The sequence below is a fragment of the Pan paniscus genome, chromosome 10 (genome assembly GCF_029289425.2).
Source record: "Pan paniscus chromosome 10, NHGRI_mPanPan1-v2.0_pri, whole genome shotgun sequence".
NCBI classification, from domain to species: Eukaryota; Metazoa; Chordata; class Mammalia; order Primates; family Hominidae; genus Pan; species Pan paniscus.
The window spans coordinates 64134228-64161026 of NC_073259.2; the positions used below are offsets into that span (position 1 = coordinate 64134228).

At 39.2% G+C, this 26799-nt stretch overlaps 1 protein-coding gene across 6 annotated transcripts in view; it reads right to left on the reverse strand.

Moving 5' to 3' along the window:
- FGD4 (FYVE, RhoGEF and PH domain containing 4) overlaps positions 1 to 26799 on the reverse strand; it is a 248447-nt gene that overhangs the window by 30760 nt on the left and 190888 nt on the right. For 5 of the 6 annotated variants that reach the window (XM_034936051.3, XM_034936053.3, XM_034936058.4 and 2 more), the window contains 6 exons: positions 16446 to 16535; positions 13931 to 14076; positions 13035 to 13191; positions 7248 to 7386; positions 4513 to 4571; positions 4064 to 4210 (listed from right to left, as the gene is read on the reverse strand). In XM_034936051.3, the coding sequence (XP_034791942.1) occupies positions 4064 to 4210; positions 4513 to 4571; positions 7248 to 7386; positions 13035 to 13191; positions 13931 to 14076; positions 16446 to 16535 (738 nt within the window). Of the gene's footprint in view, positions 1 to 4063; positions 4211 to 4512; positions 4572 to 7247; positions 7387 to 13034; positions 13192 to 13930; positions 14077 to 16445; positions 16536 to 26799 lie in introns of those variants that run through there. The other variant, XM_034936059.4, reaches the window with a different exon arrangement.

Genomic DNA, 26799 nt, shown 5'->3' on the forward strand with positions numbered 1-26799 from the left:
CACCAATTCCAGAACATTTTATGTCTCTAAAAGGAAACCTCATATCCATTTTCCATTCCTTGCTAGTCTTAGGGAACCACTAATTACATCCTCTCTCTATGCATTTGCTTTTTCTGGACATTTCATATAAATAGAACCATACTGTATATGGTCTGTTGTAACTGGCATCTTTCACTTGACACAACATTTTAAGGTTAATCCATGTAGCATATATAAGTTTTTATTCCTTTTTCTCGACATATACTATTTCATTGCATGAACATACCACATTTTGTTTACCTATTCAGTTAATGGACATTTAGGTTGTCTCAAATTTTTTGGCTATTATGAATAATGCTGTTATGGACAAAGATGTGCAAGTTTTTGTGCAGACACATGTTTTCAATTTTCTTGAGTTATAAAAACTTGGAGTAGAACTAGTGGGTCATATAGCAACCAAATTCTTTTAAAAACATGACTGACACAAAAAGACTTTTAAAAGTTTGTGGAAAAATGGAATTAAAAGAAAAAATTTATTTCAACCTAAGCTCTACCAAGTTCAATTTTGTAATCAATGATAGCAGCCATTTAATCCATCCTAAAGAACTGAGGGTCTTGAGAATTTTACCATGGCAATGCAGTAGTTTTTACACTATTAACTGAAGAAAATGGGTGTCCTTTACAGATTCTTTAAGATTAGGAAACAAAAAGAAGTCAGAGGACTGTAAGGTGTACGCTTAATGATTCTCTGTCAAAACTCTCGAAAAATTGCCCTTGTTTGATGAGAATAATGAGCAAGAACATTGTCATGGTTTAGAAGGACTCTTTGGAGAAGCTTTCCTGGGTGTTTTTCTGCTAAAATCTTTTGCTAGTTTTCTCCAAGTCATCTCATAATAAGCAGATGTTATTGTTCTTTGGCCCTCGAGAAAGTCAGCAGGCATATTGCCTTGAGCATCCCAAAAAACCCCTGCCATGACCTTTGCTCTTGACTGGACCTCTTTTGCTTTGACTGGACCACTTCTACCTGTTGGTAACCATTGCTCTGATTGTGTTTTGTCTTCAGGATTGTACTGGGAAAGCCATGTTTCATCTCCTGTTACAATTTATTGTAGAAATGCTTTAGAAGCTTGATGCCACTTATTTAAGATTTCCACCAAAAGTTCTGCTCTTGTCTGCAGCTGATCTGGGTGCAACATTTTTGGTACCCATTGAGTGGAAAGTTGCTAAACTTTAATTTTTCGGTCAGACTTGTGCAAGATGAACCCCACTGAGATGTCTGTGGTATTGGCTACTGCTTCTGCTGTTCATTGTCAGTCCTCTTCAATTAGGGCAGGAAAAAGATGAACTTTTTCCTAGCAAAAGGATATGGATGGTCTGCTGCTGCAGGTTTCATCTTCAACAATGTCTTGTCCCTTCTTAAAATCAGTTACCCATTTGTAAACTGCTGATTTCTTTGCGGCATTGTCTCCATTAACTTTTCATGAAGTGTCAATGATTTTATCATTTTTGCATCCAAACTTCACCGTAAGTTTGATGTTTGTTCTTGCTTCAATTTTAACAGAATTCATGTTGCTTTGATAGGGGCTCTTTTCAACCTGATGTCTTTATTTTTTATTTATTTATTTTTCTGAGACAGGGTCTCACTCTGTCACCCAGGCTGGGTGGCATGGTCATACCTCAGTGCAGCCTTGGAACCCTTTGGCTCAAGAGATCCTCCTGCCTCAGTAGCTAGGATCCTCCTCCTCTCAAGTAGCTAGGAGTACAGGTGCAAGCTACCATGCCCAGCTAATTTTTAAATTTTTTGTAGAGACAGGGAGGTCTCTGTATGTTACCCAGGTTGGTCTTGAACTCCTAAGCTCAAGCCATCTTCCTGTCTCAACTTCCCAAAGTGCTGGTATTAGAGGTATGAGCCACTGTGCCTGGTCTCAAACTGATGTCTTATCCTTCTTAGTGCCCCAAACCAGATACTGTTCAGACATGTTATAACAAGTTACTATGGGTTTATTTTGTTGCAAAAAAAGCTTTGAAATCTACGCATAGTTTTTTCATAACATGCATTTTCCATGAACTTTTTCAAGACCCCTTGTACTGAACACCCCTCTGCATGACAATTAGTTCCTAAGTTTTCCTTTCAATGGAGACTGGAAACAGACACAGAAGCCTCTAAGCCCCCATGACAACTCACGCTATGGTGGGTGAGATGACTGCCTCAGAGCAGAAGTCAGACATGAATAACATCCTAAGAACGTACTGTATGCCAGTCACCAGGCAGCCTTTTCACCCATGTGTCTGTTTCTCTTTAATAACAATTAGAATGAAAGCTAACGTTTATTAAGCTATTATTCAATGTTAGCTTATTCTTTGCCAATGCATATTATTATGATTCTTATTATCATCTTATTAGATATAGAAAGGAATTGAAATTCATTAGGATAACAAAGAGTAAAGGTCAGGTGGACAGAATCCAAAGAAAAAAAAATTGTCTGGATGCCCCAGGAAGTGCTCTTATATTTGAGATAAGCCCCAGACTGTCATTTCCAGGAAGTGAAGGAAAGGGTCAAGGACTGACTGCAGTGAGAAAGAACTATGTAGAGAACTCATGTACTTTTCCCATAGATATTTTAGACACAAGACTTACAACCAGGCCTATATATATTTTTAGCCTAGAAAGATTAAAAATAGTGACTACAGAGGATTAGGAAGAGAATTGATGTCAGGAAATGATACACCAACAAAATATCCAGGAAATGGTACCCAATTACCTGAGAATGAAATGAAAGAGAAAATCTGAAACAAGCAAAAGGAGGATTTCCGAAAGTATCATATCCCACGTGTGTAAAGTTAAATTGTTGTCAGTATGTGCTACTGAAGTAAATTATACTGTCAAAGGATCCTTGGGGTGTTGCTTTGTCAGCTGGACACCTTTGTGGCCAGTGGCCCCTTTGCCTGAGTTCTGCTTGGGCCTGCTGGGCTCATTCTGCCCATTCGGCCTGGCAGGCTGCGCTTGGTTTGTGCTACCAGCCCAGATCCCAGGCCTGCCAAAGGCGAGCCTGGAGCAGCAAGGGTCCGGGTCATGCGCACAGCCAGGCATGCTGGCTACAGCAAGGGGAGCATTTCTAGGCACCAGCATGGGCACTGGCTCCCTGCAAAGCTGTGGCTGGACCAAGCGTACTGCAAGCGGCTTCCACTGCTGGCACTGGGGAACATGCAGGCCCACACCAAGCCACCCTCAGCAACCCCTTGGCTTCCCTCCCATGCTCATTGGCACCAAAGTCTGGAAGGGGCTGAGACACCAGGGGGCTGGCATATCAGCGCTGCCCCAAGTGTGTGCACACCCTGCCGGTTTGCAACAGCACCTAGGCTTGGCCCCAAATTTGCTCCGAAATCGGAACAGGCATTGGGAGCGGGGAGAGGCCAGGCAGTGGGAGCAGGCATTTCTGAGCCTGCAGGGGTACAGGGGGCTTCCCGGGCCCCTGAGAGCACAGGAATGCCTGAGTCGGCAGCTGCGGCTGGGTAGCTGCCCTGGCTATGCCTCCCCCGCTGCAACCAGCATCACTGCAGCAACTGCTCCAGATGGGCCACTACTGCCTGCCATCCATACCAAGTATATAGAAAAATACATTACTTAGAATATTTCCCTAAATTGAATCCCTAAATGGAATATTCCCTAAATGGAATGTTGACTAAACCAGGTTAGATGTAATTGCTTTGGTGAATAAGGAAACATTCTACTTTTCCAAGGTGTATACAACTATTTTTATATATAATTCCTTTTTTTTAGATGGAGTCTCGCTCTGTCATTCAGACTGGAGTGCAGTGGCACGATCTCAGCTCACTACAACCAGCTCACTTCCCAGGTTCAAGCAATTCTCCTGCCTCATCCTCTTGAGTAGTTGGGATTACAGGCACCCGCCACCACACTCAGACTTTTTGTATTTTTAGTAGACTGGTCTCAAACTCCCGACCTCAGGAGATCCACTCGCCTCGGCCTCCCAAAGTGCTGGGATTACAGGCATGAGCCACCGTGCCCAGCCATATTTTTATATATAATTCTTATATGACTTGCCAACACTATAATACTCACTAAGAAAAGGTAGCGTTCTTGTGCTGAAGTGTTCCGAGCAGCTAGTTTGAGGATCTGTCCTTCTTTTATTAGTTCATTTGAAGGGTTTACAATGTCTTCTTCTTCTCCCAACATTTCATAAATCTCTAAGAGTTTCTTTAGGTTCTCCTAGGAAATTAAAACAGCAAGATCACATACAGGCAGGTTTCAACCTAGTAGCTTTAATAATACTATGACCTTAACTAAAATCTAAATTTAGAAGGGATTAGGAGTAAGCATACATTTTAATATAAATTCCATCACTTATTAGCAAGTTCAGAGAATTATTCCAGATAACATTAAACATTTCATAAACATTCTTTTTGGTTCATCTATTTCAATTCACTTTGGTCCAAATCTACATAGTATTGAGGCAGTATTATTGATAATTGTCTAATCAGAGGTTCCTGTCTCCTCCGAAAACCACTTACCATTTTCCTTATTGCACTATTAGAATGGCTTGCTGCTGTAGATATAATTTCAAGTGATTCTAAATGGGAAAAAAAGAAAAGTAAATAAATATGCTTTGTCCTTCCTGTGCTTCTATATAGCTGAGTAACTTACTAAATTAAGAAGTCTGAGACCAAAGATACAACAAAAATAGTGGCATTTTCCATTTATAAACGGTATATACTTTCTAAAGTTCATTTGTAAGCAGATTACTTGAAACTTCGTATTTCCTTATAAAAAGTCATACATGATGATTAGGCTCACAGGTTTAATTAATCCCCAATGAACCATCAAAATTAATAAGCAGAGATAGAAACATCACTGCTTTTCCTTAGTTCATCTCTTGAGCTGTGGCCCCAGCCCAACTTATTTTGTCTCCCTCTCTCCTGGATCCTGTATTGAGTGCATAGAATTGCCCAAATCAGAATAGTTCTCCAAAATGTAAACAAAAATTCAGTTTCTTCTATACTCAGACTTTGAAACTTACAGTGTATACTAAATCCATACCAGGTACTTTATTACAATATCAATTCTTACACAGCCTTAAACCATGAAGTATTTTAGCTCCATTTGGCAGATGAATGAAATGGGGAAGTAATACAACTTGGCTGAGGTCACACAGCTATGCTATTGAAGGGCCAGATTTAAACCCAGGTTTCTGACTCAAAAGTTCTAAAATATTTCATGAGTAGTAAGTATTTTACTAGTTGTATGAGCAAATTAACCACTAAGCATAACCTACTTTCTTTGGGAAAATACATTCACAGTTCTAGCCTGGGTCGGGTGAAAGGGAATCTTCTGAGGCCGGTGTTGGAGGGTTTTGTTCCTGGGGCAGGTGGGAATGGGAACTCTTTGGTGTGGACATCGTAGGAGCTCCAGAGGCTGCTGGTGAAGTGCCGTGGATGCCGAGACCTCTTGCTGGACTAACCCTAGGAAAAACTTCTCAATCCTAAATCATGTCCCATTTGCTTCCTTTCTTTCCTGTTTTGTGAATACTGGCCTGCTTAATTCTGTTACCACAACAACCCTGAGACTTTTCAACTACATTTTTTGTCTTCAGTGTCTGGACAGAATGCATTTTGTTGCTTTCATCTCTACTTTTAGGTCACCAAAAGCCCTTCTTCTGTGATTTCCTTGGAATTTGAGTGAAAGTAGCAATGGAAAACAAACGAAAAGCAATAAAATGCCATACCATGTCACCAACTTTCTCATTTTTGACATGGGCATCTAAGGGGATACCAAAGTCTGAGTATAGAATAAACTGAATTTTAATTTACATTTTAAAGAACTATTCTGATGTGGGCGATGCTGTGCACTTGATACAGGATCCAGGATAGAGGAAGACAAAATAAGATGGGATAAAGCCACTGCTCTAGAGATGAATTTGAGGAAAAGCAGTGGTGTTTCCACCTCCACCCCCACCACTAGATCTGCCACTCAAATCAAGCAGTCAGGTGAGATGGATGGAAAATGGAGACAGAGAAGAATTCATAGGAAGTAGTTGGTTTGAGGAGATGGCAAGTCGAGTTCATTCTACACTATGGAAGGGGCGAATGGAGAAGAGAAGTTTCTGTGGTCAGAGTCACTCAAATGATGGGAGAAACACATCTGAGACAGCTTGTGTTCTAGAAAAGGCTAAGGATCAGGGCCAGAAGCGGTGGCTCACACCTGTAATCCCAGCACTTTGGGAAGCTGAGGTGGGTGGATCATCTGAGGTCAGGAGCTTAAGACCAGCCTGGCCAACATGGTGAAAACCCGTCTCTACTAAAATCACAAAAATTAGCTAAATGGCTTGAACTCGGGAGGTGGAGGTTGCAGTGAGCTAAGATCGCGCCACTGCACTCCAGCCTGGGCAACAGGGTGTGACTCTGTGTCAAAATAATAATAGTAATAATAACAACAATAATAATTTAAAAAGAAAAGGTTAAGGATCCAAGACAAAAAATGTTTGACGTACTTCATCTCTCATCCAGGTTCACTTATGACAGAAAACAAGAAATTACAAGGGAAAGTAGCAATGTTTTAAGGTTGTACACAAGTACAACCACTGCTTGTTGAATATCAAGCCACTGTTATTTCTTAAATTTTCATTCATGCCTTTACAGTTGATTTGTAAAAGTGCAGAAAAAGGTAAAGTATTATTGAAACTCATAAGCCTTTAAAAAAACCCCTTTCATTATAATCTAATGAAAAAATAAGACATCTAACAGAATTGAAATAAATTTTTCTTGGAGAAAATGTTATTGGACAATAAAAAGCACCATTTCCTGTTATGGTAGCACGTTAGGGCAGGTGCAGCCAACTCTGCTTAGGTTATTTTTACATAGTGAATGTCACCTTAGCTTTCTTGGTATGCACCAACCTATCTAATTAAACAGCAGCACTTGTAATTCTGAATGACTATATTCTTCCTCTGACAAGGAAATTGTGTATTGCTATTCTAGATGTCTTTAAGACTATAATTTTATATTTCAGAGCCAGTGACTAACATGGAACCAGCAAAATTAATGTGATTTGCATTGCTCTAAACTTGTCATTTTGGCTCAAAAGTGACTTGCCTAACTGAAGTGATGATAACAATTTCCAATGAAATTATCTTCTAACAGCAACATTTGACTAAAGTAGCTGTGAGATGTATTTCTCTTTGAAACCATAAGGCTGCTTGGCCACTTGATTATTCCAAAATAAGGAGAAAACAAAAAAAAAAAGCATTTACTTTTAGCATCATTCCAGTCCAGGGAATCAGGAGGCAATTTCCTTAGATAGTCCTTAAGGAGCATCTCATACCGGGGAATCCGCTGAACAGGTTCTAGCATGTGATGCTGCAAAGTTAAGCTCCCACAGATTTTCTGTTTCTGTAATGAGAAAGGTTTTCTAAGAAACATTTAAAAATTAGGTTAGCAAGTCTAAAAACTCACTGTAAAACAGAACTTTCGTCAAGGGCAATATTTTTCGACAAAGTGTGACTGTCCATCACCTGCATGAAATGCAGATTTCTGGCCAGGCACAGTGTCTCACACCTGTAATCCCAGCACTGTGCGAGGCTGAGACAGGTGGATCACCTGAGATCAGGGTTTGAGACCAGCCTGGCCAACATGGCAAAACCCCGCCTCTACTAAAAATACAAAAATTAGCCAGGCGTGGTGGCACACGCCTGTAGTCCCAGCTATGCGGAGGCTGAGCCTGAGGCAGGAGAATTGCTTGAACCTGGGAGGTGGAGGTTTCAGTGAGCCAAGATCGTGCCACTTAGCCTGGGTGACAGAGTGAGACTCCGTCTCAAAAAACAACAACAACAACAACAAAAAACAGATTTCTGAACCCTACCTCAATCTGTAACATCACAATCTTTGGGGAAGGAGATGGAGAATATGCATTTTTTTTCTTCTTTTTTTGAGACGGAGTCTCACTATGTTGCCCAGGCACACAGTGGTGTGATCTCACTGCAACCTCTGCCTCCTGGGCCCAAGTGGTCCTCCCACCTCAGCCTTCCAAGTAGCTATAGGCACGTGCCACCATGCCCAGCTAGAGAATATGCATTTAAAAACACCTGATATTTCTATAACACTGAAGTTGAGAACTACCAATCTGGTGTAAGAACAGAAAGGGGGAAAAAAAATCAAGCAGAATTTTAAGCAAGAAAATTCCAGATTGCTGATAACCACTTCAATTAGTCACTACAAGGGTTTGTGAAGTCACATTATTAAATCATTCTATATAGATTTTTCAAAAGATGTGCCTATTTAATGAGGTTTGCTAAGCACAACTGTATTAAATGACTTTGGACTCAGCAGAAACTATTTGATAATAAGGCTATGATAAATGTCATTGCCTTTGAACTTCAAAAAGACTCCATATAGAAGAATAACAAGGTCTGGGCATCTTATCTGTCAGAAAATTTTAATTTTTCATCAGTTCAAAGCATTCTTTTTCATTAGAAACCAAATTCTGTAAATAGAGCTCCATTTCTTAGGGCAAAATTAAGGCCGTATCACTTGCTTCCAAGAAACTGTTAACAAAAGAGATGAAAAAATAAGAAATGTTCTTGTTCCCGTTAAACAAAGCAGAAATCCCATTAAAATATATACTGAACTCACACCATGATGAGGGTACTGCAAAGCATCAAAGCTATATTAAGACATGGTGTTTGCATTTGAAGCAAACAAGTGACTAAAGGCTTCACAGAGAAGGGAACATTTAATGCAACCTCTGATAAGTACAGGCTCTGAAGAAAAAGATAGACTAGGGAGCGAGCCCAGGAGGAGAAACCTGAGAGAACAGGCCCACGGTAATGAAGCATGAAGTATGTTAAATGAAAGGGACAGAGAGGTTTTCTTGGCAAAAATAAATAAATAAATAAGTAGAGGCAAATAGAAGACGTAAAGTAACGGTAATATGGGTAATAATGTCAAGGTGAGTTTAGATTTTTTTCATCTAATGTAGATTTTTGTGCATGACAGTTGTATCATTAGATCTGAGCTCTATTAGATTAATCTACTGCAGTGTGGCTTTAGGGGGACAGGGGGAAACTAGTTTGGAAGTTGTTATTATAGACCAGGAAGAAAATAATAAGGGCCTGAAATTGGCATAGAAGCTGAGAGAATAGTTTTCCTTAATAAAGTTTAAGATATTAATTATATAAATTTAAATATCTCATTGGATTTTCCCAAAATCTATTACGTATATCAAGGAAAGTATTACTGATCCCAAATATTTTACATGAAGAAACTGTGGCTCAGATAATTTAGGAGCGTTTCCTAAGGTCAAGTGACTATAAGCAGCAGACTTAGGATTCTAAACTAGGTTAGTTGATTCCCAATCTACCACTCTTTTCACAACCCATGTCATTTCATCATAATATAGAGAAGACAGACATTGTACAGATAGAATTCAGAGTGTGACTAGACAATAACTACCACTATCACCACCATCGCCACTATCATTTAGTGAGCACTTACTATGCAACAAGCACTACGCTAAGCAATTTGAATACATTATTTCACAGGCAAATGAACACATACAGAGAATGGAGACATGTAACAAATCAAAGATAAAGCTAAGTTGTCAAGCTCTGGTAAATGACAGGATAATGGTGTCACCTAATAAATCCAATACATATCAGAATAATTATCTACTCTATGTAAGGCCTAAAAAGTCAGATGGAAAAATGCTTGGGAGCTAAAAATAGGAAAAGAAAATATTGACTTTGTTTGGATGACAAGATATTCACATGCTCAGCTGTTTGTACCTAGAGTTTGGGAGTAGAGAACTAGACTAGAAACAGCAACCCTAGAGGAACTTGTCTGGCAAGTTAAAGGCATGTGGGAATAGGATATCACTGAAAAGTATGAAAAGAAAGAAGAATGTAGAAGGCAAACTTTGTGCTCTGCCTACATTTCAGAATTAGCAAAAGAAGCTAGTAAAAATCAAAGCAGGAGCCCAATATTCAGTAAGGTAGGTGAGTGTTTAATTACAAAATAAAAGAATGTTAAAAAAAAAAAGGAGTGAAGGGGATGAGGCAGACCTTCTGGCTACAGCTGAATGAAGAGACTGGCAAATCCTCCCTGTTAAAAGCAGCTGATAGGCCGGGTGCAGTGGCTCCTGCCTGTAATTTTAGCACTTTGGAAAGCCGAGACGGGGGAATCATTTGGGGCCAGGAGTTTGAGACCAGCCTGGCCAACATGGCGAAACCCTGTCTCTACTAAAAGTACAAAAATTAACCAGGTGTAGTGGCATGCACCTGTAATCCCAGTTACTCAGGAAGCTGAGGCACAAGAATCGCTTGAACCCAGGAGGCAGAGGTAACAGTGAGCCGAGATCATACCACTGCACTCCAGCCTGGGTGACAGAGCAAGACTCTATCTCCAAAAAAAAAAAAAAAAAAAAAGCAGCTATAAAGCTAGATAAAATTGACAAAACAATATTTGCATTTTAGAAATTGATTAAAAGGCATGCAACAACCTGAAATCTGTTTACACTTTAAAAATTGTTGAACTTTGGGTAAGAACGGTGAGAATCTGTGGCATTCTAGCCTGTGGCTGCTCCTGTTCCTCTCCCAGCTCAGTCACTATGAAGGGGCCATCAGGGTGGCATGGGCTGTGAGGACTGGCAGCTCCTCTGCTGAGGCTGAAAAGGGCTCATTCATTTGGAGTGGTGGGCAACATACACACCCAACAACATCAGTAGAAGTGAAGATCCCTGAGGTGAGTGAGAGGTGAGAGCCAATAACTCTACTAGCCAGAAGTTGTGGTTGTAGATGTGAAAAATACAGTAATTGAAAAGAAAAATTCACTATAGGTTCAACAGCAGATTTGAGATGACAGAAGAATCAGGGAACTTGAAGAAAGACTAGTAGAAATTATACAATCTGAATAATAGAACAAAGATTGGGAGTACCATTTGAACCCAGGAGTTCAAGGCCAGCCTAGGCAACACAGCAAGACACCATTTCCAAAACAAACAAAAGGAACCCACCAAAATTTGTGTAATGGGAGTAAAAAGATTAAAAAAAAGAGAAAGTGAAAAGGACAGAAAATATTTGAAGAAATAATGGCTGAAAACTTCTGAAAATGATTAAAAAAAAATCAATCTACAAATGCAAAAGCTCAACCAACCCTAACCAGGACAAATACAAAAAGGTCCACACCCAGACACATCATATTTAAACTGCTGAAAGCCAAAAAACAGAGAACATCTTGAAAGCAGCAAGAGAAAAGTGACTCATCACACGCATGGGAGTATCAATACAATCAATGGCTGGCTTCTCATCTCAAACCACAGAGGATGGAAAGCAGGAGAATGACATATTCAAAGTGCTGGGGGGGATCTCCATATACTGGTTGAGTGCAGCGGCTCATGCCTGTAATCCCAGCACTCTGGGAGGCTGAGTCTAGGTGTTCAAGACCAGCCTGGGCAACATAGCCAGACCTTGTCTATAAAAAAATTCTAAAATTTAGCCAGGGTGGTGGCGCATGCCTGTAGTCCCAGCTACCTGAGAGGCTGCGGTGGGAGGATTGCTCAAGCCCAGGTGTTCAAGGCTGCAGTGAGCTGTGACTGGGCCACTGCACTCTAGCCTGGGTGACAAGAGCAAGACCCTGTATCTAAAAAAAAATAATAATAAACATTATAGAAACAAAGGCCAGGCGCGGTGGCTCACGCCTATAATCCCAGCACTTTGGGAGGCCGAGGCAGGCAGATCACAAGGTCAGGAGATAGAGATCATCCCGGCTAACACGGTGAAACCCCATCTCTACTAAAAATACAAAAAATTAGCCAGGCGTGGTGGCGGGCGCCTGTAGTCCCAGCTACAGGCTGAGGCAGGAGAATGGCTAAGTAAACCCAGGAGGCGGAGCTTGCAGTGAGCCTAGATCGCGCCACTGCACTCCAGCCTGGGCAACAGAGCAGCGAGACTCCGTCTCCAAAAAAAAAAAAAATAAATAAAATAAAAAGGAAAAACCCATATACCAGGAATTCCCAATCTAGCAAAACTGGACTTCATTCTTCATTCATTCAAAAGTCAAGAAAAAATAAGTGTAGTCCCAGACAAAGACTGACAGAACAACCACGTATGCTGAAAGAAACTTACTCCAGAAAGAGCAAATATAATAGTATACAATAGACTTATAGATACATTTTTTTCTCATATCCTTCCATAACAATTGTAGCACTGTATTATAGACTCACAACATATAAAAACTTAATATACAGGACACTAATAGCACAGAGCATAGAGGAGGGAACAGAGCTATATTGGAACAAAGTGTCTACATTTTACAAGAATTAAGGTGAGTATAATCTGAAGTACATTGTGAAAAATTAAGATGCATACTCTAATCCTAAAAGCAACCACTAGAAAATAACTCAAAAAATCATTTGACAATTAGAGGAATTAAAATGGTACAATTAAAAAAATTCATATGACACAAAAGAAGACAGTCAAGGAACAACAGAATTCCCATGCCAAGAATCTTAGATGATCTAAAATATGCCTTTTCAATATCAACTGTATCAAAGAATATGACATTAACAATTTTGACTAGAGAATCAAGTGGAAATTATTATGGTATTATTAAAGTATGTTATTCAGGTTTGGTGAAACAGAAGAAAATGAGGACACAGACATCAAGTGACAAAAAAAGAATGATTAGTTTCCCAAATCTCAAGGTTTACAGCAATCATTCTTTATATTCCTTCCAACAACTTAACCTCTGAAAGAATGCAAGAGAGACACAGACCCGAATGGGAACTCATTTTGTAAATTTATGTAGACCCTAATAAAAATCATCCTCTGCTGGTCTCAAAAGCAAATGGAGAAGTTATTGCTTAGTATGCAGCATGTGACTGATACGTATTTCAGCTTTGCAGAGATGATCTGCATAATTTGGAGTAGAATGAATTTTGGCTAGGTATCTCAGACAGATCTCTAGATCTCAGTTTTAGATATAGAAGACTGTATAATTTGTATGGAAATAGTAATTCATAGCTTTGAACAAAACAGTCCTATTACCTGAATTTCTTCAACCACTGATTTGAACTGGGGAATACGTTCTGTCATGTTTTTAACCAATTCCATTGCATTATCAAATCCTTTCACATATTCTCCATACATCTTAAGGAATGGTGCCAATTTCTGAAGGATGTCTCCAATTCTAGGAGTAGTTTCCCTGTATCAAATATAGAAAAACAAGTCTTTAAAATTTTTTTTTTTTTTGAGACAGGGTCTTGTTCTGTCACCCAGACTGTAGTGCAGTGGCATTATCACAGCTCACTGCAACCTCAACCTCCCAGGTTCAATCAATCCTCCAGCTTCAGCCCTCTCAGTAGCTGGGACTACAGGCACGCGCCACCACGCCTGGCTAGTGGCTAGTTTTTTTGTGTTTTTTGTAGAGATAGTGTGTCACCATGTTGCCCAGGCTGGTCTTGAACTCCTGGGCTCAAGGGATCCGCCTGCCTTGGCCTCCTAAAGTGCTGGGATTACAGGCATGAGCCACCACGCCCGGCACATTAAGATTTCATATAGAATGAGTGAATTGACAGGACTAGAGAGGAAGTAATCACATTCTACATACATCCTGTGCTTTATCTCATTCACCGTACTGTGAGGCTGATAGAAAACAATGCAGCACCTTTTTAAAGGGGCTATCAGAATGCCATAGCAAAGAGAGATGCTCCGGAATTCTTGAAGCTCCACATTACCCGATATCTTGTCTTCACTAGCTAAATGATAGTTTGGAGAGCAGACATGAAGTCCTTTGTACCACAACTTCTATCAGTAGTCTTCAATGTAAAAATTTAGCATAAATGTCTAGTTACAGTTGTGTGTGGCATTTCTATTTCAATTTAAAAGCTGAAAAATACAGCATGACTGCCTTAAACATATCATTTTCTATCTACTCCTCTTACCATTCTTGCATTCGTTTCTCCAGCTCTGGCAAGAGGAATTTACTATGGAAGGCATTTATTGATGAAATATTAGAAAAGATTTTATTCACCATCTCTGCTGGAAACGAGCCTCGGTTTGCTTCTTCCAACAGTTTGCAATAAAATACCTGAATAAAAGAATAATGTAAGCATTACTTCACATTTATTGGTTAACCACCTAGCACTGTGCTAGGCACATAGTGGGCTCTTAGTAACTTTTTATTGAGCAAATGGAAAAGTTTACAGTTCAAGAGAATCCTTTGAAATTCAGGAGTGAGTATATGCTTTGATTTAGAAGAATCAGGAATAAGAATTACGAAGCTTTGATTCTAATCTAGGCTATGCTCCTATCCATAGGAATATTATGGCGAATAATTCACCTTTTCTGTGCCAGAAAATTTCCAGTTGAGGTTAATAGAATTCACCCTTCCTATCCATAAGCCAGAGTTAGGAAATGTGAAAACACTTTATGTATACACAGTAATTGTGGTATTTTTCACTTCTCTTTATGTTTCGAAAGACTTCTTCACTTATTACATATTTCCCTTTATTGTAGTTTGCTGACATAAGTCTCATTTTTCCTATTAAAATTGTATGCTCCTTGGGAAAGGGGAACATCATGATTTAGTTCCCACAACAGAACAAGTGCATAATAACTGGCCAATGAATGGACAAAGGAATATTTCAATTCTCAGATACTTACTTGCTTTTTAGTAAATAATAATGCATAGTAATGTAAAACACTGATATGTAGGGGGAAAAGTCTCTTCCTACACATAGTAACACGTACCTTGAAGACAAAAAAAAAAAAAAAAAAAAGAAAGAAAGAAAAACAAAAAACAAAAACCCAAACCTTCAGTCTTAGCTATACTTCACTAGGGCTACTATACCTCTTAATTGCCATTCTGTTACATGTAGGCAGAAGGAGGTCTATTCCTTCATAATGTCCAGATGGTTGTTAATTTTCTAAATTCACCTCCACTCTATTTTCTTGAGAGGCAAAAAGAAAAAAAAATTATGTCCTTAGAGGCTCCCATAGTTAGGTTACTATAGTAATTAGGACTCTAGAATTCTAAAAGGTCAGCAGCAGTGGCTGACGAGTTATTTGGCTTTAAAAAACCACACAACTTGATAAGAGAAAAGAAATATCTCCACTATGAGAATATCTAAAATTTCAGGTCTGTAATTCCCATAAGGAAGAAAGTTGTTTCAAAGGTACAAACTTCACATCATTTGATTTTGGCTTATGGTGAAATTCCTTCAAAAAGGAATATGTGACCCATAAACTCATTCTTTCAAAGAGCATAAGCCTTAAAATGGCTTCTCATGGCTCACCCTAGCAGGCAAGTGGTTCATTTCTGGAACTAATGATAAGGAGGTATGCATAGGATTGCCTGTTTCCATGAAATTCCAGTTTCCAATGGCAGAAGTGGGACAATTCTTATAAGTAACACTCTAACATGGCAGCTTTCCCTTCTAACAAGGGGGCTGTATGGGCAATCTACCATTTGTCCTATTCTTTATTGCTGAAACAGGATTAAGATGCCTTAGGGTCCAGGCGCGGTGGCTCACGCCTGTATTCCCAGCACTTTGAGAGGCCAAGGTGGGAGGATCACAAGGTCAGGACTTTAAGACCAGCCTGGCCAACATGGTGAAACCCCGTCTCTACTAAAGATAGAAAAAATTAGCCGGGCGTGGTGGCGCATGCCTGTAATTCCAGCTACTCGGGAGGCTGAGGCAGGAGAATTGCTTGAACCTGGGAGTAGGAGGTCGCAGTGAGCCAAGATCACACCACTGCACTACAGCCTGGGCGACAGGGCCAGACTCCATCTCAAAAAAAAAAAAAAAAAAAAAAAAAGATGCCTTAGTTTTCAAAAGTTATTCTTATAATATGTTCTTAGACTTTCCAAGTGTATATTTGAAATGATACTCAAGGTTTCATGATGCAAGTACAATATATGATAAAGTACATTCACACATTAAAAAAAATCAGCTGGGCAACTTTATGCCAGGTACTATATTAAATGTTTCATACAAGGTCGAATAAGTGAACTTTCAAAATCCCTTCTGGCCCTATGACTACACCAGCTCAGATCACTCACATAATGCTAGACAGCAAATGAGGCAAACAGAATCAATGACACATCCATCTTAGCATTAGAATCATCAATATCTTATTTAGATTTTAGTGGTAACATGGTCCCCAGGATGACAATGAAAGGTCAGGAAACAGACTAGTGTTTAAGTTTATAGGACACTTGATAAACATATTTTGTGATTCATAGAGAGAAACCTCTACTCTTTACAAATTAGAAAATGCTTATACCTAGTGAATTCACTCACAAAGCTGAAAGTGCTGGAGATTTCCTTGAGCAAGTACCTTTCACTAGCCAAAAACAGGCCCTTCCTTCATGCAGTTTCTAAAATACTCTAATTACTAGGTTAAAATGATGTATAATGCCAAAATATAAAATAATTCTGAGAAAGAAAATCTTACCTGATCTAAGAGGTCAAGTCGGTTGACATAAGCTCTTTCAGTAAGCAAAAGTTCATTGGCTATTTTGTGAAGTTTTTGCTCATTAGTCTCCTAAAAATTGGAAAGATATTCACACATTAGGAAAGATACCTTGGACAATATTTCTAAAGTAAAAAACGCTTCTTCAAATGATTTGATCAAAACAGTTTTCTCAAGCAGTTACTCGGTTCTTTCAGCCATCAAGAGATGTCAAACCAGAAATGAACAAAATTAGAAATTAGCAAGCAGCTGGATTTAAACTATAGTTTCTCCTTTGACCTCTGCAGCAGTTACCACTATCATATCTACCTTTTTCCTGGAAATCTATCTTTTTCAGTTCCTAGCATTATCTTTCTTCATTTTTCCATCTTTCTCAGGCTACTCTTTGGAAATGTTATCACTCAGACATCTTGTCTAATTATCAGTTCTATACATTTATTAATTTTTTATTTTTAAAAAATATTTTATTAGGCCAGCCGCAGTGGCTCATGCCTGTCATTCCAACATATTGGGAGGTAGAGGAGGGAGGATCACTTGAGCACAGGTGTGGTGGCACACATCTGTAGTCCCAGCTACTTGGGAGGCAGAGATGCGAGGAGGTTGAGGCTGTGTAAGCCATGACTGTGCCACTGCACTCTAGCCTGGGTGACAGAGCAAGACCCTATCTCAAAAAAACAGAAAGAAAAACTTCAATCAAATAATACAGAAAACAGTAAAGTGAACCCCCACATGCCCATCAATGAGATTCAACAAGTATCAACTCATTGTTAATCTTGTTTCATTTACGCTCCCCCTCACCTCTGTCTGCCCATTTTATTTTGTATTAATTCCACTTTATTTCTTCAGTATGTATTTATTTAAGCTTTAAATATATTTATATAACTCTGCCAGTTTCATGATGACAGAAACATTTTTTTCTTGTTAGCTGCTGTATCTCCTGTGCCTACTACAATGCTTCAATAAAAACATTGGTATTCAATACAATATTGCTGAACAAATGAATGAATGAGTAGCAATCACATACCTAACTATTGCTGGACATTTATTACTACTTTGACATGCTGATAACACAAGACCAAATTCATCTTTTCTGAGAAACCTCTACCCTACTATTAACTCCTAATTTTCTCCTCCTGGTAATGGTACAATTATCTGGCTTTGGAATCTTGAATTAAACTTATTTCTCTACCATGGCATCCTGACTGCTACCAAGTCCTACTTATGATACTATGTCTTTAGCATTCATCCTTTAAGCTCTCAACACTGCCACCCTGTTTCGCTCATCTCTTCTCAAGCCCAGACCAATCAATAGCTATCAAATGATCTGATTACAATATTTTGTGGCACTAATTTACCTTCTGTATTGCTGTATGAGGGATCTTTCTAAAACTTTCCTTTGTTCCACATTTATAAAGCATTGTCAAGAATGAATTAATCCTTATAAATACTAAAAAGAAACAGTATTTCCAAATAATTAAGCCATTGTCTCTGAATGTTTTTATTTTTGTATTTTGTCAGTTGTTTTGTGGAAATCTTTCTAATGTATATGCGAAGATTTCTGCTCTGAGAAAAATATATAACAAAGTTATATCCTTCCATGTACTTCTCTCTTTTTTTTTTTTTTTTAAGACAGAGTTTTGCTCTTGTTGCCCAGGCTGGAGTGCAATGGCATGATCTCGGCTCACCGCAACCTCTGCCTCCCGGGTTCAAGTGATTCTCCTGCCTCAGCCTCCCGAGTAGCTGAGATTACAGGCATGCACCACGACGCCCAGCTAATTTTGTATTTTTAGCAGAGACGAGGTTTCTCCATGTTGGTCAGGCTGGTCTTGAACTCCCAACCTCAGGTGATCCGCCCGCCTCAGCCCCGCAAAGTGCTGGGATTACAGGCATGAGCCAATGCGCCCAGCCCCTTCCATGTACTTCTCCAGGACTATTTATCTTAAACGGAAAAGAAAATTCTAAACTTAAAAAAAAAAACAACTTTCCATTGCATACATAATTCTACTTTCATAGAAAGAAAAGCCTTCAGTAGTCTTCCTCTCACTGACAGGACAAAATCCATACTATGTACATTCAGGGTTATTCAAACCTCTACTCACTTCCTCAAATTTCCTTCTCATTCTATCATCACAGGCACCATTCCCTCCAAACACATCACTCAAATGCATGTTTGATTATTATCCAAACGTGTCCCTGGCTATCTCTAAACCTTTCTTCTTTCCATCCTCTCTGCCTGGCATATGCTCTTGCTATTGTAGCTCTCTAGGTGTCTAAGACGCTTTTCTTTTGACTGCTGCATTTCCAATTCTTGTCCATGGGGCCTTCTTCAACTATTCAAAGCCCTTGGGCTTGGTCCTATTAGAAGGCATTTTATCTTTCATATGCAAATCTTTGTATTGAAAACTTTCTATCTAGTACTTTGCTGAAATACCCTCCCTTTCTCTGTAGCAGATTATAAAGTATAGGCAAAACTCTAAAAGCAAAGTAGACCAAAGTATATTTTAAGCCAGTGTCTAACTTAGGTATAAATACTACATTTTAAACTGCGTATAAATGCTATTAAGTTCTATGAATACTTCACTATGTTCACCACATGAGATCTACTTCATGCTTTACACTTTACACACAAGATCCTTTCAATATGTAAAGTTAATGTGTTGTTTCTTACAGTGGCATTGAAATGAGGTATTTTTAGGTGAAGTCCTCAGGTATAGCAATATAATAGTGTTTAAATAATTTGTGGTCTCAGAAATATGGAAATAAGAACTATGCAGTCATCTAATTCCACAATTAGTCAAAGTTTGGATTTAACTTAATACAATTCGGGATAAAGTACTGGCATTGTTGGTTGCCAGCCTGGCATATTTCCCACCCCTCATTTCTTAATAGTATCCAGATTGGGTTAGTGTATATATTACTACTATACAGTCAGTTCCTCTAGGGAAACAGACCTTATTTCCAGATCAAAAGGTGGGGCCCTGAATAGTGTAAGAATCCAAGTTCATAGTGATTGGTTCTGGAGACAATGAGATATGAGGAAATATATACTGAAGGCTTTGGCAATAGGAAGCTTCCTACTCTTAAGGCAGAGCCCAATGGGAAGACATTTCAGGCTCCCAGAGAATGAGAGTATATGGAGGCTTAAGTGCCATGAGCAACGATTCCATAACCACAGGAATGAAGCCAATAAACTTCATTATTGTTTAGGCTGGGCTTAGTGTTACTTGTGGCCAGAAGCATCCTGGTTGATATATGATACATATGCAGGATACTCCATGAAATTTAAAAACCTAAGTAATTTTTAAGCAATTACTACTTATAAGGAAAAACAGATAAAACTTAAATACATTGTGGGATAAAAATGTGACTTTCCAAACTGTAATAAGTAAACATAAATGCATAGTAATTACATAAGACACCTATCAATATTTCAGAGGAAGATACAGGAATATGCTGTCCTTCATATTCACAGGAAATATTCCCCTGCATCAACATTGTAAGCCCTTTGTTTTATTTTGCTGTGTTGTTTTTTTTTTTTTTTTTTTAGACGGAGTCTCGCTCTGTCACCCAGGCTGAAGTGCAGTGGCGTGATCTTGGCTCACTGTAACCTCTGCCTACCGGGTTCAAGCAATTCTCCTGCCTCAGCCCCCCAAGCAGCTGACACAAAACGTGCGTGCCACCATGCCCAGCTAATTTTTTGTAGTTTTAGTAGAGACGGGGTTTCACCATGCTGGCCAGGCTGGTCTCGAACTCCTGACCTTGTGCTCCGCCTGCTTTGGCCTCCCAAAGTGCTGGGATTACAGGCATGAGCCAATATGCCAGGCCTATTTTGCTTTTCTAAGCCAGAATGGTTGAGGCATAATTTATAAACAGTAAAATTTACCCTTTTTGGTGTACAGTTCCTGGAGTTTTGACAAATGCATGTGATAATGTAACCCAGAGGTCCCCAACCTTTTTGGCACCAGGGACCGGTTCTGTGGAAGACAGTTTTTCCATTGACTGGGTTGGGGTGGGGAGAGAGGGATGGTTTCAGGATGATTTAAGCACATTACATTTATTGTGTACATTATTTCTATTATTATTACATTGTAATATATAAGGAAGTAATTATACAACTCACCATAATGTTGAATCAGTGGGAGACCTGAGCTTGTTTTCCTGCAACTAGACAGTCCCATCTGGGAGTGATGGGAGACAGTGACAGATCATCGGTCATTAGATTCTCATAAGGAGCATGCAACCTAGATCCCTTGCATGTGCAGTTCACAATAGGGTTCAAGTTCCTATGAGAATCTAATGCTGCTGCTGATCTGACAGGAGGTGGAGCTCAGATGGTAACGTGAGTGATGGGGAGCAAGCCTGTAAATACAGACGAAGCTTCACTTACTTGCTCGCCTGCCCCACCACTCAAAAGGCCACATCCCTAACAGGCCACAGACCAGCTGGTACCAGTCCGTGGCCTACGGGCTGAGGACCTCTGATATAACCACTACCATAATCAAGATATGGAATATTTCATCATGCCTCAACTATTTTTGTGCCCCTTTGTAATCAACCCCCTCTATGCTCCTACCACCAGATCCTGGTACCTAGTGATCTTTCCTTTCTATAATGTCATGTAAATGCATGTGCCTTCTTAGTCTTGTTTCTGTCATTCAGCAAAATTCATTTGAAATACATGCATGTTGTTATTAGTAGCAGTAGTCTATTCTTTTCAAGACCTTGGTTTTATTCTGATAGTGCTGATGTATCGTTTTGACTCACTCATATCCTATGTTCTGATTCTAATTCTGACAATATCTTTAAAGACAGCAACCTGGCAGAACTTGTGCCATGATAAAATAATACATCTTTCATGAATCAAGGAGTATGTTAACTAACAGATCTTACTGTGTATTACTGCTATGCAATGAAGTCACCCCTGAGGTCCTCCACAATCCTACAGGATCTTAAATAGGAAGCTTATCAGAATAATCTTTGCTGACTGCAAAGCATGCTTTAGCTGAACTTGGCAATTGTGGATATCTTGGTCAGATTTTGCAAAATCCAAGGGGGATGCCAGCAGTTATTAGCAAAAGCTATGCTCTCTCCACACAGACGATCTTCTACATGTTAGGTCCCTAACCCTGACAAAGCCAACACAAGGATAAGCAAAAAGTAAGTTTGCTGACAACATATGGTTTAATCACTCACTTACATATAGGTTTGCAGAAAAGTTACTAGGGATTTTGGGATGGAGATGAGTAAATCACGGACTAATTGTGCCTTGCTTTAGGTCAATTAAAACAGCAATAATAATACCACCATAATAACAAAAACTAACACTTATTCACTGATTATTGTATGCCAGACACTGTTATAATTATTTTACATAAACTGATGAATCCTTACAACAATAAATGCCATTATTATTTCTATTTTACAGACAGCACACATACAACAAAACAAAATCCTGAGGCTCAAAGAGGCCAGGTTACTTACCCAAGGTCACAGAGTTAGAAAGTAACTGTATCATATAGGCAAGTACATGATTTTAAGTTACTATTCATGATATACCTTGGCTCTCACTATCATCTTTCTTTCAACAAAACCCAAGACTGTGATATGTGCCTGTAAATAGACAGACTGACAAATCACCAACTATCTGCTTACAAAATCCACCTGGAAATGAAAAGTGGTACTACTATATACTTTAATTTATATATTATTTTTTTCCAACATAAATTCTATTAAAGAGAGACTTTTCAGCATTTTAGTAATTATTAGGTATACAAAATACAGTCATTTTGAAGTAATAATATGGTGGCTTCCAACTTTAAAAACTTATTTAAGGAAACTCATCTATAAGGATATTTAAGGAGAAATAGATGATTTATTTGCATGCATGGGGCTTTATTACTATATTAGAATTACATATAAATAATAAAGTAGTCTTAAAATTGCTGGTACATTGGGGCTATAGCCTGATTTTTTTTTAAATAGGAAAGCTAAATAGGTAAATACTGTTTCTTAACATTGGGCACTTCAAAGTTACATAACCACTACTTGTGCTTAGCACTTTACCATGAAGCCATTTATTCTTGCAGTCCTTTGGGAAACAGTAATAGTCATGCACTATTAATTTAATATATAATCCCATTTTCTTCTATTGAAGTCTAAGAAAAAAAGCTTGACTTTTCAACATAATTTATGATTAAAATATAATTTATAGTTTTTCAAAAATGGGATTTTAAAAGAATCTTACTTTTGATATCCCTTTATTTTAAATAGGGATATCAAAAGTAAGATACTTTTAAAATCCCATCTCTACTGAAAATACAAAAATTAGCTGGGAATGGTGGCGCACGCCTGTAGTCCCAGCTACTCAGGAGGCTGAAGCAGGAGAATCGCTTGAACCCAGGAAGCGGAGGCTACAGTGAGCCGAGATCACACCATTGCACCGCAGCCTGGGCGACAGAGTGAGACTCTGTCTCAAAAAATAAATAAATAACTAAATAGATTAATTTTTACCTTACAAATACATACACAATGCTATACTCATAAATTGAAAGGTGATTCCCAGAGTATTGCCTCAAAATAAAAATACACAAGAGGATATCTAAGCTATCAGCACCAAAAGTTACACTCCTCTTACAGTAACAGAGTATGCAATTAACTTTCCTCTTTCTGCGTAATGCACTTCCTAGGCTGTTACTGTCTGCCTTCACACCTCCAGTACCCTTTGGGAGAGATCTGCTCCTTTCTCTCTGGGCTTAGGTTCAGCCTGGTTGTTAGTCACTGTAGCCCACTGCTTCATGAATGTACTGCAGTGTCAGTCCTGCCTCCTCATTTTCAGATGTCACCAGATCCTGCAGCTCTGTTCAGACCTTTTGGCATGACTCTCCCATATGGCTGGAGGCAGAACAAAGGCCCCCACTGCAGCTCACAGAGTTCATTAACTGGATAGGCAGAAACACTTGGGTGGCACCAGCGATTCATTCTTCAAAATCTTGGTGCCATCCACCCTGCCATGTGCCTCGAAGCTACCAAGTCGGGGAGCAGATCTTCTGGGAAGAATGTTGTAAATGCTAAAAACAATTATGGTTTCCTGAGAGATGCTTCAAAGGCAAAATCTTCAATTATTTTAAAATGAATCAGACAATATTATTCTTTATGACTCTTCAGCACATGTTCTCATATGTGATTTCATTTTAGGTAGGAAGAATTTTCCTAAAAACATATACCAAAAGCTACTAAAAGGTTTTGCAGCTTTTCCTATCTACTTATTAGAGGTTATAGTCAAAACAAAATGTATGTAAATGACCTAAGTAAATTATCAGGTTTTTATAGGACATGAATGAATATTTCTTAATCATGGGAAGTTTCTATTCAAATCTGCTGTCAGTTAGTTAATTATATTCTTCTATGGAAAGAGAGTGTGTACCCTTTGTACAGGTACATACATCTCTGTGGTCCCCAAAGCCCATTCTCTGGTAAAGAAGTTGAGTCAACTTAGGGAATGAATATTTGATTTTGTACCACAATTTATCAGATGCATCAACACTTTGATATGTCATTTTATATGTCTTGTCACACACTGAAGCCTTCATTGGGGCTGCAGGCTGTTAAATTAAAATTAGATCACAAGGACATTTGAATGTCACATAATTGGTCTAACCTATTACTTGTATTAGACATCTTTGTTCTGTGATATTCCAAAGTTCTGCAGATTCTTTATCATGAAACTAAGGAGCTGGGAAATCAAGTAAGCTATCACAAGTGAGAGATGGTGACAACCACCACTATTTAATGAATACTTACTACGTGCACTATTCTATGTACTGCACATGAGTTATCTCTTGTAATCCTAATCCACCTGTGAAGCAGGAGTATTATCACTCTCATTTTATAGATGAGGAAGCTGTGCCATCATGAGGTTAAGTAACTTGACCAAAGTCATACAGCTAGTAAGCGAATGAGCCAGGATTCAAACCCGGGTCTGTGAAAACCAACTTCTTGCTCTGCTACAGCCTTTTGCATGAGGAGAAATCCCTCTGGATTTGGGCAACAAGAAAACCAGGAGGTAGAGGAATAAAACACAGGTTTCATGGTCAAATAAGATCATGTCATAAATGCCATCAAAAGGGTCATGAGGTCTCAAGAACGATTTGTTAACAGTAGGGGATTTATCACCAGGCTCACATTATTAAAGAGAGAGAGAGAGAGAACACCCACTTATGATATGCATATATCATTCCTTGCTTTTTTTTTTTTTTTTTTTTTTAGATGAAGTCTCACTCTTGTCCCCCAGGCTGGAGTGCGATGGCGCGATCTCGGCTCACTGAAAACTCTGCCTCTCGGGTTCAAGTGATTCTCCTGCCTCAGCACCCACTGAGTAGCTGGGATTATAGGCGCCTGCCACCATACCCGGCTAATTTTTGTATTTTTAGTAGAGACGAGGTTTCACCATGTTGGCCAGGCTGGTCTAGAACTCCTGACCTCAGGTGATCCACCTGCCTCGGCCTCCCAAAGTGCTGGGATTTCAGGCATGAGCCACCGCGCCCGGCATTCCTTGCTTTATAATATAGTGTCATAAGCATCAACAGGCTGTCAGCTCGGCATGATCCTTCAAGAAGCTTCGAGAAGTAGTCCAGGCCTACTTGTGACCTACCACCAATATTTTCCCAAACTTAGGTCTTCCACACTATCCAATTCAAAACTTGAAATAAGAGGGGAGAACAGATGAGTGAGAGTTAATGGCACAATCTCAGCTCACTGCAACCTCTGCCTCCTGGGTTCAAGGAGAGTTAAAACTGAGAGCTTTTAATCTGAAGGTTTCAATTACGTTCTTTCGTGACAAGGGGAGGAGGGGGAAACAGAGGTTGCACAAAGAAGAAAAGTTTGGTTACTTGCACAAGATCAGACAGGAAGTAAGTGGTGGTGAAGAGAGAACAACTTTGGTCTTCTTATAATCTATGTAGTGTAAGTTACACTAAAGAGTCCTTTGAGTTTTACAGAAATTAAAGAACAGGCACCAAGAAAAACTGAATATGTATACACATTAAATAACTGAATTAACCTGTCTAAAGACTTAGTCATCAAAGTATCTCAGTCATTTATAAACGCTTTATGTTAATTCCCTTAAGTCAGAACCTTGTACACACTAATGAGAGTACATCATGTGGTAATAACCAACAGTCCTCAGGCAGGAGAAACAAAATACAGGAACCCTAGGTTAAAAAAGAGGTGGTATGCAAACTTCTCTGTGTATCCTACAGTGGGAGAACTGAAAGAGAGGTGCTGGTATTAACCTGGCAGAATGTGTTGAAATTTGGATCTATTAAATGACATCTTAGGCTTTGAGTCTATTGATCTTGATTCACAAGTGAGGAAACAGCATGTTTAATTAATAAACACATAGCTTTTATGTGCCAAGGCACTGTTATAAAGTACTTTACAACTAGTACATGATCTATACCTCATAATGTTACAAGGTAGATATGTTATCTCCATTTTACAGATGAGGAAACTGAGGCACAGGGAGGTTGAAGTAATCTGCTCAAGGTCACAGAGCTAGTAAGTAGCTGAGTGGGATTCAAATCTAGAGGACCTGGCTCTTGAGCCTGTGTTCCTGACCACTAGGATAGGTATCTGGCTTTTTAATTTGTTTTTAACCCCATATAAAGCAAGATTTTAGCTTTCCATTTCTCTCACACTCAACTAAACTGGGTCTTTCTACACGCTGTGACCTCTAAGCACTTGATCTTTCCCAATTCTCCTGGTTCAACTCAACGTTCTGTTAAACCCCATCCTTTGTTCTCTTGGCACTGCTGACTTGCTGATCCTGGCTAATTCCCACTCCAAGTTTGCTTTTTCTCTTTCTTGAATTCCAGGCCACTCAGCAATGCTGGGAAGACTTCTGATTGGCTCTATAGTCTTTGCCCGATGCTCTCAGAATCATGGTCACAGTTGCCACAACAGCCACCTTCTCCAAGCTCCAAGTCTTGCACCTGGAGGACTTCCTGCTGGTCTTGACAGGGGACTGCCCAAATCGACACTTCAATCACCAAGCCTGCAAGCTCCCTCCGTGCTGTGGTCCCTCAGTCCGTCCTAGATTCTCCATGACTTCTCCGTTTCTGCTAACAACAGTGAATTCACACTAATAGCCATGATGTAAACCTTAGCTTTATCAGTGAGGCCTTTTCCCTTTACTTCAGGATATCTTGAGTAATGGTCATTTGTTGTCTTAACTCTCCATCTCAACTGTAAGTTTCTTCTTTGTATTTACTGCGGTGCCTTGCCCATAGCCTATGTGCAATATACATTTGCTCAACTTTGTTCAATTACTCAAGTTCAC